The sequence below is a fragment of the Haliaeetus albicilla genome, chromosome 1, assembly GCF_947461875.1.
Source record: "Haliaeetus albicilla chromosome 1, bHalAlb1.1, whole genome shotgun sequence".
NCBI lineage: Eukaryota > Metazoa > Chordata > Aves > Accipitriformes > Accipitridae > Haliaeetus > Haliaeetus albicilla.
This window is the reverse complement of record NC_091483.1, coordinates 26,666,256-26,680,172: the sequence shown is the minus strand read 5'-3', so window position 1 is coordinate 26,680,172 and position 13,917 is coordinate 26,666,256. Positions and strand designations below refer to the sequence as shown.

At 38.4% G+C, this 13,917-nt stretch overlaps 1 protein-coding gene across 1 annotated transcript in view; it reads right to left on the bottom strand.

Moving 5' to 3' along the window:
- The window catches only part of COL25A1 (collagen type XXV alpha 1 chain), a 323,161-nt gene that overhangs the window by 64,138 nt on the left and 245,106 nt on the right, over window positions 1–13,917 (bottom strand). The window contains exons 12-14 of the mRNA XM_069782996.1: window positions 12,876–12,920; window positions 2,095–2,148; window positions 507–533 (exon numbers count right to left, since the gene is read on the bottom strand). Of these exons, the coding sequence (XP_069639097.1) occupies window positions 507–533; window positions 2,095–2,148; window positions 12,876–12,920 (126 nt within the window). The remainder of the gene's footprint in view (window positions 1–506; window positions 534–2,094; window positions 2,149–12,875; window positions 12,921–13,917) is intronic.

The following is a 13,917-nucleotide window of genomic DNA, read 5'->3' as shown; positions in this document are numbered from 1 at the left end:
TAAGATCATCAGGGCAGATTCCCTCGCTCTTTCTTAAACTGATCCAAGCAAGAATGGAGGGCTTCACTTTTAGTATGTGGAGAACTGGTTACCCATAATCATTTAGAGTCTGTGCAGTTATCACTCTGTTACCTAATTGTTTTACTCTGCACAGGTGACAGAGCATTGAAACCAAGTTATGAGAAATGTGTGGATCTCTCATTTACTCCAACAGGCTGATCTTTTTCTGAGACTAATCATAGTTAGGATTAGTTGCACAGTTGCTCAACTGTGCAGCCTTTAACACATGACCACTGCTCTCTGTGACTAATCCCACTGCAGTAATCTCAGATCAGTAACTTCCATTAGTAGGTATTATTTGACACTCGTAAAGGCTGCACAATGCCACTCAAGTTTTAGGTAGTAGCTGTATTTATTTCTTTTAAAACTACAAATCAGTGCATTGGCAATTCTCCAAGCAGTTCTCCAAAACAGAACCACCACAAAGGAAGTGAAACAGGTCTCACCTTTTCTCCTCGTTCTCCAGGGTCACCCTGATGAAAACAATTGGAGCAAAGAAGTCGTAAGTTACTAACACAAGCAAAAATCAAAGTGTTAGTATTACTATCATTAATAATACTAACTGAATCATTAGTATGTCAGTTACTAACAATTATGTCACTACTGATGACATTGTCTCAGATGATAAAATCCAACAAGAAAATCTTCAATAAAGAATAAATGTGTAAATTTAATAGAACTCAACAGACAATATATCTTCAACATAATTTTAAAAGCTTAATGATTTGCATTTAAAGACTTTCCCCCTAGATTAAACCCTGACAAACAGGCATATGTCTTTGTGAAGTGGCCTGCCAGGACCTAGGTGACTCCTACATTTGGTTCTCCTTATTTTGGGAATGAACAAAGGAAAAATCCAAAGGCTGAATGTGAGGGGAAAGTCTCATAATTCTGTTAATGGCTTAGAAGGCTCCTCAGGAGAGACAAAATGCCTTAAGTGTCTTGAACTAACTCATAACCAATTCAGAGCAAAGAGCCTTTGGTGCTCCTTACATTCTCTGTAACAAAAAGATGGCTGCTTATAGCCATCCATTATTTTTCAAAATTGTAACTTGCTTGAAAAACTGGTTCAATGGCAAATGCACTTTTGCACACCAGCCTGACCCTGACAACTCATCTCTGCATTTCTGGCTCAGAACTGCACTCTGGCTCATCTCTGCCCCTTCAGATGGCTGGCAGTTGCTAGGCAACTCAAAGACTACAGCTGTGAATACAAATTAAGCATCAACCGCCATAATTTGGCTTCTTCTGTATACAAAGTAAGAAAAGGTCATGCTCCCAAATGGGTTGTTTTCATTCCTGATGGACAAGCAGCCAGTCAGTAAACGTAAAGAGCCTGCCTTGCGTGTCTGTCAGCAGCAGCGTGATGCACAGAATCAGCTGAGGAGCACATGTGCACCAAAGACGCACGCTCGCAGCTGATGGGATTAGAATTTAGCATTACCCGTTCCAAGAGGCCTACAGATCCCATCATCTCGGATAAAGCGAGCTTTCTTTTAAACGAAGTTATCATAAGCTTTATGTTCTATTTGACTTGTTCAGTATTAAAACAGCAGAACAAATTATTTAACAGTAAAATAAGTGCAAAGAGACATTCTTATGTAATTGTGCTCCTAATGAGGTGCTTTGCTAACTTCCATAATAGCAGGATCGGCCCTCAAGACTTAACCCTGATATTTGTCAAAGAATTGACCACAGTAATTCTTGAAAAGAAGCCTGAAACTCATTGTAAGGAGCATAAACAAAGCCTTTCTAAAAAGGTCCCCAAATTCCCAAACACTTGCAGGCATATTGCATTCACTTGGCAGTGGATGCATATGCGTCACTGCCACTGACTGGAATTATACATGCACAGCAGAAGAATATGCTTCTTTATGGTGAAATGTGTAAAGCCTCTTACAGCACTGATCACTGGAGGGAGCAGATCATTAAAAGCCAGTCAGAATATAAACCCAAGTTGGAAAGCATGACTGTCATCTATACACGCACTCGCGTACTGTGTGCTTCTGTTTTTAATCCATTTTTAAAACCAACCTTAAGCCCTGCTGCTCCCTTCTCTCCTGCTATGCCAGGCAGACCAGGTTCACCCTAAAGGCAAAGAAAACAAAAGATGGGGTGAAGAAAGACATGATGAAGTATATTAACAGCATTTCCCCTACTGTCTCATGTTGGGTAAGTAATGATAAACAAAATTTAAACAGACTCCGTGGATATGTACTCCACAGTTGGGCACTAAAATGCCTTATTTCATCAATTAGGGTGGATTAACTCTAATTAACTCCTGTATGGATAAGAAATAATTCTACTGAAGATAGCAGAAATACACAGATGTCAAACTAAACAGAAAACAGAACTGCGAGGGAGGTTGGAACTAGATGATCTTTAAGGACCCTTCCAAGCCAAACCATTCTATGATTCTATGATTCTGAAAAGCTGGCCAATTAACCTTAGGAGCACAGTCTTCCCAGCAAGACTGCCAATGCTTTCCTCTTCTCTACAACTTAGAAATACTACGAGAAAGGCTTATCTTAAATGATTTTGACATTTGTGCTTCTGGTCTCATACGGAAGGCCGAGATAATGAAGAAAAATGACAAGAGTTCATTCCAGAAATGGAAGAGTTTGGAAGAACAGACAGCTTTTGAATTTTTTAAATGTACCTTACTTGTCCATTTTTCATACTCTTATACTACTGGCTGAAAAGCAGATTTAAAAGATTTAAAAATTTTCAGCATTACATCAATATTCCAAATTTGGGGTATGTTTAATGGATAGTATATATATTCTTCCACAGTTCAAGGAGTCATAAATAATTTTCATAAGTCAATCAACAAATAACAATTATTTACAAACTTCTTTTTCCCCTCAAATTTAAGAACAAAAAAACCAATCAAACAAACAAACAAGAAAGAATACGAAACAAACCCTTAAAGACATTTCCTAGTGTTTATTTCCCAGATTTATGGAAAAAACACAGTTATTATTTGTTTTAGGTAAAATGATAAAGCAATGGTTAAACTTTATTGTAAAAGAACCAGGGGTGATGGTTTATTATGTAAAACCTTCTGTGGAAGTATGTCTCAGCTTTACAAGAAATACCTATCATCTTCTTTGGTAACCCTCATGTACACAACTGCATTGCACTTCTGGGGCAGCAAAGCATGTTAAAATAACATCCAAAAAAAGATCTGAAAAAGCCTGCAACTACATTCTTCTATAAAGCCTTTGCTATACAAATGAATAAAAATGTGTAAAAGTTAAATACAATGGCTAACATAGTAATCAAATTAGATTATTGGCATGTCAGAAACTCAGAGGAAAATTTTCATACAGTATTCAAACTTGGTAGACATGATGAACCAACCCTCTACTCTAAAGCGAGAGAGGAGTTAAGATAAAGGCTTGTTCCAAATGCAACAACATGTATCTTCGAATCCTCCATAAAAGCCTTCCATTAAGAAAGGACTTTTCTCTTTTTTATTTCCACAGTCATATTTTAATCATAGATACATAAACTCCAATTCTCCATGAAAGCAGGGTCCATTCTATTTCTAAATTAGGTAACAGGATCATCAATTACTTTTTAAATTCATCAAGAGTTGGACTACTTCAAAACATAAAACAAAACCATCGAGGTTCTAGCAAAACTCTAGTGAGGTATTTTCCAAGCCAGAGAAAAAGTGTTAGGTACCATTAAACTCACAGGGAATTAAATAGCCATTTGAGTCGGCCCTTTTCCAAGGCTCCTTTGTACGACAGTAGCTCTAAGGCTGATATAGTAGCACAGGCATTTGCTATATTAGTGGTCAGGATTTAAAGCTGTTGGGAGATTAGGCATAAGTGTCCTAAAGGATTGACCTAATGGCACTTGAAGAAAACTGCCAGTTGACAAAATGAAGCAGAAGGGACCAATGAATATGCACTTGTTTCTCCTCATCCCCACACCCCAAACAAGTTTGTTTCTCTCCCCTTCATTTTAAAACAGCTGCTGTCGGCTGACACTTTCAGGGGCTTAAAACTCTAATCAAAGGGTTGAAGTCCCAAGCTTGCACTTTCCTCCCAGGTTTACATATCAGTGCTATGAATGCACAGAGCTACTGCTGTGACAAAAAGGAGACTGCAAAAATGGGACAAAAGAATTATATGATTTCCTCTGGAAAAAAGTGAAAACCTTAGGCTGTCACCCATAGTAAATCCCTATTCATACCAACAGTCTTATTACTGACCTATATGCGACTTTCCTATGGCCAGCACTACACTTCTGGCAATGAAAGTACTAGTCAGAGTGACAGCAGAAATTAGCTCTGGGAATGGGAAAGATTGAAGGCAAACCTAGAAGGACAGCACAGAAATGCCCTTGTGGCTTTATGCTTTTGAAGTGATTATCCTTCTGTTTCTAATGGCCAGAAGAACAGGGGCTAAAATAATTTTCTGTCATACCTACAATATTCCTTTCCCTATTTTAGAATCCTATTTTCTTGTCCATACAAGGAATCAGGGAGTAATAAGATGAAATAAAAATGTAAAGATGAAATAAAAATAAAAAATAAGATGAAATAAAATGTATAGAGTGCATGTAAGCTACTCTATATCCTACCCCTGGTGAACATTCCCAGTGCACAGCAAAACAAGCTTTGTGCCAGGGAGCCTCCCTTTTTCACGCTGCATGTCCTGTAGGCATCACAGTCTGGCTTTATGTGCAGATATGTTAACAGGTCCATTAAAGCCTAACCAACCAACCAAAAAAACACCCACCACCACCCCCCAAACCAAACCCAAAAAGGAGCAAAGCCTTCACAGACCTCCCATTGGTTAGGAAGTTCCAAAAGTAGTTATGAAGCAAAACAGCAGCTAACATTTTGAAGGCGAGTAGATTGATAGATCTTCCCTTGCTATATACTAAAATACTGTGTTATTTTAGGAATATTGGTCCCAAAGGACAATTTTGATTCTTGGCATGAAAATAATAAACAATACTTCTGTTAGGAAGTATAGTTAATTACTTTCCTTCCATTTAGTTTATTTACTTATTTATTAATCAAAACATATATTAAAACTGGAGAGCAAAATACTCTATGAGTATGCTTCAGCGCCACAGGTTTGTCTTTTGGAGATGAACAAAAAGTATAGCTGTCCGTTAAAAGGCTGAAGACTGTTATATTGCTGTTCAAAGAATGATGCATGCAAGGGAAAACTAGATATTCAACGTCATCTGATGCAATAATTTCAATCAGACTGCTTTTCAACTTGGTAAAATGAAAGAAGCTATAAAACTAGATCCATATTTTTCACATTCACCAGGCCATGGTGTCTTTCCTGACTCATATTGCAGTCTCTCTTTAATAGCACTGACAGCAAAAGTGTTAGGCTGCAAAAACAATTGTCTTCTGCACATCACCTAGCTTTCAAATTGAGACAGCATATTTTTTTTTTTTTTTTCTTTCACAGAATCACAGAATGGTTGAGGTTGGAAGGCACCCCTGGAGATCATCTGGTCCAACTCTCCCTGCTCAAGCAGGGTCACCTAGAGCTGCATGCCCAGGACCACGTCCAGACAGCTTTTAAATATCTCCAAGGATGGAGCCTGTACAGCCTCCCTGGGCAACCTGTGCCAGTGCTCAGTCACGCTCACAGTAAAAAAAGTGTTTCCCGTTGTTCAGAAGGAACCTCCTGCATTTCAGTTTGTGCCCATTGCCTCTGGTCCTGCCACTGGGCACCACTGAAAAGCACTTGGCGCATCCTCTTTGCACCTTCCCTTCAGGTGTTTGACCACATTGATGGGATTCCCCCTGAACCTTCTCTTCTCTAGGCTGAACAGCCTCAGCTCTCTCAGCCTCTCCTCATAGGAGAGGTGCTCCGGTCCCTTAAACATCTTTGAGACCCTTTGTTGGACTCTCCAGTATGTCCATGTCTCTCTTGTACCGAGGAGCTCACAACTGAACACAGTACTCCAAGAGTGGCCTCACCTGTGTTTTTTCCCATTTAAAGAGCAACTTTGTCTTATAGCATTTCTGATTTTAGGTCATAGCTTGCCTTTCTGCAGTCATGAACTCCTGAGAAAACATCACTCAGAGACAGAGGGACTGGAATCACTAAAACGCAACACATTCTAAAACTTTCTAGTGCCTATGTTAAAACACAACCCATGATCCCAGTTAAAATTGTAATGAGGGCCACACTGCACCCTCACACAAGAAAAAGATGCAAGGCCCAGAGAAATTGTGCAAAGCCACCCTCAGAGTATCCCCTTGGAACTTTTCCCTGAAAGGGATGGACTGTGGGAAAGATGGTGTGGGGAGGTGTGAAATGTCTCAGTACTCAGTTTAAAGGAATTGTCACTAGCCCTTTCTGCCCTCCTCCTGCATTCTTATTCTCAGCTAGACTACACCACAGAAGCTGTGCCATGCAATGAACATCACGTGGGACAACCACGATATACCATAACAAAAATAAATTCTCCCTACTGGCATTGAGATGGGCTATGATTTCCACATACTGTCTCAGCAATGTGGGGCTTAACTGACACTGTGATTGACAGAGAAATAGTCTAGTGGGATGCTGTGGTGCTAGCACCACCTTTTCTGAATGTACTGTCTACCGAGGTTTTGCTGTACTTGTAAAAGCACTAACAAAACTACCGGATGCACAAATGTCATGCCCCAAACTGGTAAACCTGCAAATATTGCATCAGAAATACTCTTTAGGTAACAGTTAACTTCTGTTTCATAGAAAGTTGTTTTCTCTTGCCTTTGAGTAACTGGACCAACCCCAAAAGGATTCTGTTTTCTTGACATGACCCACTACACAAATAGACCATAAAATACTAGAAAATGCTAGAAAAGCTGCCTTTCCCCAAATTTCATGTAAAAACTATGTAGTACTAGAAGGTAATTCTCTAGCCTCTGGCATACTGCAAAAAAGGACACTGCCACTAGAAGCTTTGTAAGCACTTAAGTTCCCAGTTATTCACCACCAGCATCCAAATTTATTCAGATCCAGTTTGCTGAATTCACAAATGGTCTCTGAATGGTGGAAATAAAAATTTCCAGCAAATGTGCTATTGTTCTTTCACTTACCCCAAATCAAGCAGCTTAACTCAGCAGGAGAGTATAAATGTTCCAGTAATTTATTTGATGACCACTTACGCAGAAGAATGCTGCAGACACAGTCGGATTTTTTTGCTGTTGTTTATAACGCCACAGAGAAATTGCAGGGTACCCGTCAGTGGAATAATGACGGTGCATTTTCAAACAGATAACATTGCAATGTTGTGTTTGCTGTCAATAATGGGAAAGTCTTTAACATGTTACAGGAGCTAATCTGTGGATGGGGAGCTGCCATTAACACCAATTAAGTTCCACATGTTAACCCCAAATGCCCTGATGGGAGGACAGGCGCTTTGTTTCCTCAAAAGTAGCAGCACTCTAAACAAAGTAAGTTACTGTCACTACTGCAATGCATTAGAAAGGAGACTGTTCCATCAGCAAACTGCAATGTCAATGCATGACTGAGACTGGATGAGTTATGTAGAAGATCACCATTAGCTATTCAAAACCTTCTGATAATTTCCAGAACTGGCTTCAACAAAATGCTCTAGGACTCAGAAATGTTTGGGTTTTTCTTCCAATGCATATCAATTACCAGGGCAAACAAAATGCTAACATGCCAAGAATACACCTAACCAGCCATTCACTTCAGGAGTTTCAGGTAACTCAAAGAATAACCAGAAGGATGTTCCTTTGAACAGCATACCAGAACACCTTGCTTCAAGTCCTGGCACTCTCAAGCCTATATTAACTGTATAACTGTATTAACATTGATAGAATGTTTCTGTCTTTCCTATATTTGGGCAAAGAACATCCTTCAGCACCCCGCCCAATAAATAGATGTAGTAATTTCCTCAGATACTCTCACGGTAGTGGCAGTCTTAATGCTTACACTGAAGTGAATCTGAATTTGATGAGCACTCAAATATGTAGAGCACTGCTGGGGCTCTGCTGCTAATATGAGAAAAATCTGTCAATATGAACTCATAAAACATACTTCAGAACAGGTCTGAAAATGTATCACCCACTTGAGTCCATATCAAAGGAGTCAAGGCAGTTGAAAGCATGCTTCTCCTTACTGGAGTGCTCTGTGCCCTGGAGGCATGTACCTTCATATCCAGAATTAATCAGCTAAAAATAATGTGGCTGGAGGCCCCAGCTTTTCTTGTTTGTAACAGAAAAACAGCCTGGAGGCTGCTGTTCTGAAATAGGTTTGGTTTTGGTGAGATTCATAACTGCCTACACCAGCTGGTTGATATCCACTTCACCCTGAGAAGAAAGGCTGTCAGTATTGCTATATTTTTCAGTCACTAGAATGTAATCAATTTTAAGGATAAGGAAATACAAGAGGCCCCCAAACCTAATCCAGTCTAGTTTTACTCTGAAATACATAAATGAGGACAGAAGGGGAAAAAGTGGTTTCTCAGACATGTTACTGTGATTTCCATTTCAAACCAGCGTTGAATTACCTCCTTTCAACTTGCTTTTCACCCCCCTCAAAAGTAACTTAAAATTGTTTGTTTAAGGACTGGAAATCTCTCCTGGACCACTCACCAGCTGAAATTAAGTGGAAAGACTCTTCAACAAGACTCAGCTGGCCTGCAAATCTGTCTGAGAATTTGTGAACTACATTTAATGATGTTTCCTTCCTTCATACTTCTATATTTGAAAAAAAATGTTAATACACGCATACCCTTCCTCATTTCTCTAAAGAAATGTGATAATACTACTTTCCAAATGTGTCCCCTACATAGTACAGTACACACTGATGGGGAAAACATGTAAATCAGAGTAATAAGAAGCATGAAGAAAGCAATATGAAATGTGCACACCCAGACTAAGTCTACCGATAAGAAGGGAAACTCTTCTGAGGTTTATCAAATTGTTATTGTCAAACTACTGAAACAATGTGAAATGAAGGGAACGGTCCTGACCACGCATTCTGTTCTCAATACACCCTTACAAAAAAGAAACCCCAAAATACAAGTACTACGTAAGAAAAACCATTCCATGGAAGTATAGAGTGAGGGGGTTTATGCACTCCAGACAAACTCTTATTTAAAACAAAAAGACTTAGTTGCACAGACTCCAGAAAGGGGGTTCCTTCAGGCCAAATGCAATCCTTACTTAGGGAACCTGCCCTTTTCTCCTTGTGTTGTTGCTGCAGTCACTGGGAGTCCTTATCAAATCAGTACCACTTAACAAATATGAGAATATGTAGTCCATACTTGCATAGCTGAACTTTCTAAGAACCGCTTTGTGGCCATTTCAACATGATTATTGTAGGGATCTGCTAGCCCTAGATCACTGCAACCTCATATCTCCATGCAGGTATAATCCTTTTTCGTACTGTTTGAGTGCCTGAGGACCTCTTGCCAGGGATGGAGAAAGGGAAGGTTATCTCCCGTAGCATCTTACTAGGAAGCGACCTGCTACAGGTGGATTGCACAACAGTCTGCAAAGGAAAGGGAGCACTGAGAAAGACTCCTTGCTATCTCAGAAGGTTTCTGTCCATCCCAGGGACAACACTCTCTCTAGCTGCAAAGGTATTATTAGGCAGCTCCTTTCCAGTTACTGTTCTCAACAAGCTAAGCAGAGTGTGGCTGTAGTTTCCCAGATGCAGGAACAAACAAAGAATGTAAATGCCCTTGCAAGACTACCTGTAATGCTTCATTGCATTTGGCCTAAAAGAAAAAAATGTGTGAAGCTTTTATGGCAATGATTTTGCTGCTACTCTTAACACAAGAAAAATCTACAAGTTAGCAGTTCTGCAAAAACATGTGGGTCATGTAAAATTACACTTACTGTAATATCTAGTGATTGTCTAAGAGAAGTGGTTCATATGTTAAGGGATTAGAAAATTGTTCTAAGTGCACTCAGAATTTATGATCTCATTCCCAGACCTATTGGTCAGACTTGTCAATCGTCTCCCACAATCCACTATTTCAATTAAAGAAGAGGTGAAGGGAAAGGAAAAGGAAAATTACAGAGACACAAATAAGATGGAGATGACCTAACTCTGTATTATTCAATTGCTTAAGGAGGGAGTGAAGCTAATTCACTGCTGACATTCATCGGCTGAAAAATATTTCATTGTCCAGATGAGGAAAGCATTCATACACACACACTTAATTTTAAGCATGTGCTTAACACTCACTGCCTTTTAAACTAAGAAAAAATATTAACTTGGAACTTAGTGCACTGCACATGCTGCTGTTTGACAGAGCGAGCTCACTGATTAAAAGGCTAGCAAGACAGTAAGGCTTTTGTAAAGCCTTTTAACTACGTAACTTCTAAAAGGGGATGACTTGCATCACACATTCAAGTCGAGTTCAACTATTCTGCAAATCAAGATGAATCTGTATGAGTAAAGCCAGGAGTGCCAGCAGCCAGCTCATAGTACAGCCCAGCTCTTAAAATTACTGCTCTGGTCTTCATTCAACAATATCTTCTGTGTCACACTGCACTGAGAATCTGTTTTTTCATAGAAATTGGAAGAATGGACCATTTGGTAGCAAAATATTAGCATGGGAGTCCTAGGCCGCACCACTGTACTTTCTAACTTTAAATAAATACTGCTTCAGTTTAACTTATTTCTGCCATTATTTCCAAGCTAGCAGAATTTGTTATCTATTTATTAAAAGAGATATCAATATTCAACTTCTCATCTGCTTAGTATTACATGAAAATAATATATTTTCTGCACATAAGGAAGTGCTTGCTAGTCAATATCAACCAATGATTGTGAAAACAAAAAAAAGAATGTGACCACATTTCATTTTTATTTGTATGGTTTTTGTCCTGGTATCTAGATTTTAGTTTAGTAGTTAATTTTTTCTTTTCTTAAAAGTCAAAAGTAAAATAGTCCAGCTACACTAAAAATATGCTGATGTCTTTATTAAAGTGGTAATAATTTAAGAATGTCTTCAAATTTTTAGATGTCATAAATATTGAAATAAATCAAATAAACATAAAACCATAAATTGAAAAAGCTAGGAGCTGGTTTTAAAGCACAACTTAAAGTTGATAAACAGCATTTAAAGATCTGTTTGCATTTTCCTTTAATCAAAGGCAATTGCATAAGTCCTTTCTTCCCCATGAAACATGACTGCAGGTAAGTCATGGGCCTCCAAAAAATAGACATACAACAACCTTGCCAATACAGCTTAAAAAAATTCCACATGTCCCAAAATGACACTTTAATCATCAGATAAGTTTTGCACATTTGACTTATTTCATCAACATCCATTTTTTTGTGCTCATCTGAGTGAAGATTTCTGGCTAGAGTTTGTGTGATGATGCTATTAAAAGTAAAGCTCTTGGATAAAATGTGAACCATCAGTTCTATTCTATTCAATGTGGTTTGCAACTTCATCCTGTCCAGTCTTCCTACGTCTTCCTGCACATCCAAAGAAAATCATGCTACAAAGTGTGTCTTCACTGGCTTTTCACTCATACTTTGGTCACAAAAATTACTTGCATTATGTACAGCAACAGCATCTGTGTTGGCGAGTACTGTCTACCATTCATGTTGCAATTGAATGCAGCTATAAAATATGAAGGAAAAAATCTCAGGTCTTAATGCAAATTTGTTTCATAATATTTTCTCATAATTTCTTGTTTGTTATATATAGCTAATTTTAAATATTTTTTCTTTTGTTGTTCCACAGTAGTCATAATACTCTGAATATTTTAAAAATAGGTTCCTAGCATTATCACTAAAGTGAAATAACTGATTATTACATCATTTCTTATAACCACTGTCAAAACACAGGTCTAATACTGTATTTTATGCTATTAGAAACAATACATCTCTTTTGTTAGGAAAGAGGAATTAAATTAAATTATTTGAAACACTTTAGAGCTTTTATTCCTAGGGCTCTTGGGGAGGGAGGCAGAAGAAGGGATTCTATAACATGATCCTTATACACTACCATCTATTGCTGCTTAAACATGGTGAACAACCTGTATCATACATTTTCCTTTTGGTATTCCCTGCAAGTGCTTTTGACGTTCACTAAGAATGTTAGTGCTTGTTAGAACAGATGGATAATACTGTTTACAGTCAGGGAGGGATATTATTTAAACTTCACCACCCAGATTTGCCAACAAACCTTAGCAATGCTGTGAAACAGCCCTGCTACTTTACTGTGACCTCTCCTTATGGAGGGCTGTTCTGAACTGTGAGTTAACTTGGTGACGGCACTGAAAGACGACACTGACTTGCCTGAGTTAGCATTTCATCCTGGTTGTGTTCAAGAATATATCTGTTTGATTTATTTCTCTGCATTTTTGTCACCAACTTCACTTTCACATTATTGTCCACCTGTGTTTCCACTCTCTTTTTATTCTCTATAGTTGTATTAACAATGTATTGGCACTGTACAAATACCCAGTATCAACATAAGTGTTTGTATCATAGGACTCAGTTAACAAAAAGTAAAAAAAAAATCTGCAGAAAAACTTAGTTTGTAAATATACTGTCTAAAGTTGCACACCACTAATACGCATTTCTCTCTGGAACCTATCAGTCATCATCAAATCTGAACATCAGACTTCCAGCTTAATTAATTTACATTTGCTGCCTGTTCAAGTAAAACTACAAAAAATTACTTCAGAGCACAAACCAGATTGTACAGTCTTTTCCATGAAGCCAATTTGAAACCACAGCTCTGGATGTAAGGTTGCACATTGCTCATGTGAACAAGCCCTAAGTAGCTTTAATCAACGACATAAATAATGCCAGTGCTGACAAAGTCAGTGAACTCACCACTTGTCCGTCTCTCCCTGGAACACCAGGCACTCCGACAGAACCCTGGTGGGAAACAGACGCCAGTGTTTAGCAAATTAAACAGGTCGTGAAACCTTTCATCTCTTAATACAGTACCTTAGAAATGATGGTGAATGCTTGCTTATTGTAACTGCAATAAATTTTTCAAAAACTAATTTTTATCCAAGCTAAGATTTCTTTTCAGTTGAGATTTTATACTAATCACACATGTTCTCATGTTGTACATTTTAATGACTGTCCCACTGTACAGCCTCTTCCAGAAACAAACTTCAAGCTGATGGTTGCTTTGTAATATTGTGAATGCTTCAGAAGAAATGTGAGAATTAAAATGCAATTCCATTTTATGCTTTCAGTAAATTTTAAGACTGATCCTACACAATCGAACATAGCACCTGAACAAAACGATTAATGCTTCAAGAGTGATGCTTCAAGCTCAATAACTGGTAGCACCAATCTATTTTAGAGCTTTTAAGAGATAATCTGCAACAATTCAGCCTGACAGTGCAAATTACAGATACCCTTTTAAATTGCATCAGTATTACTGCAATCAAAATTTAAACACCAACACAGGCCAGACAAAGAAGGAAAGCCAAATATTAGCATTGACCTGTAACATTGGAGGAATCTTTTTACAAAGCTCTTACACTAAGTTTCTGTAAGATGGACGATTTTTTTGAAGGAACTTGTGCGACTTGCTGCAGATGTTCAGTGAAAACCTGAGGCATGAAGAAACCAGGAAAACTGCATATGCTTACACAGTGTTCTCCTCTTTTTATATAATAATGGTGTTGCTCAGCAAGGAAACTGAAAGCATTATTTTTATTTTTCATTTATAAACACTTTATCAGCATACAAAAATGTGATAGCTTTTTGAAGGGCTGGCACCCTAAAAAGAGGCCAGGGGACTGGGAAAGGCAGAGGCTTTGTTGACAGTGAAATGTGCAGTTTCCCAGGACTCTTAAAACAAATAAGCACCCTGTGAATCCCTTCATGCCCTGCTTTCTCTCCATCCCAAGAATCA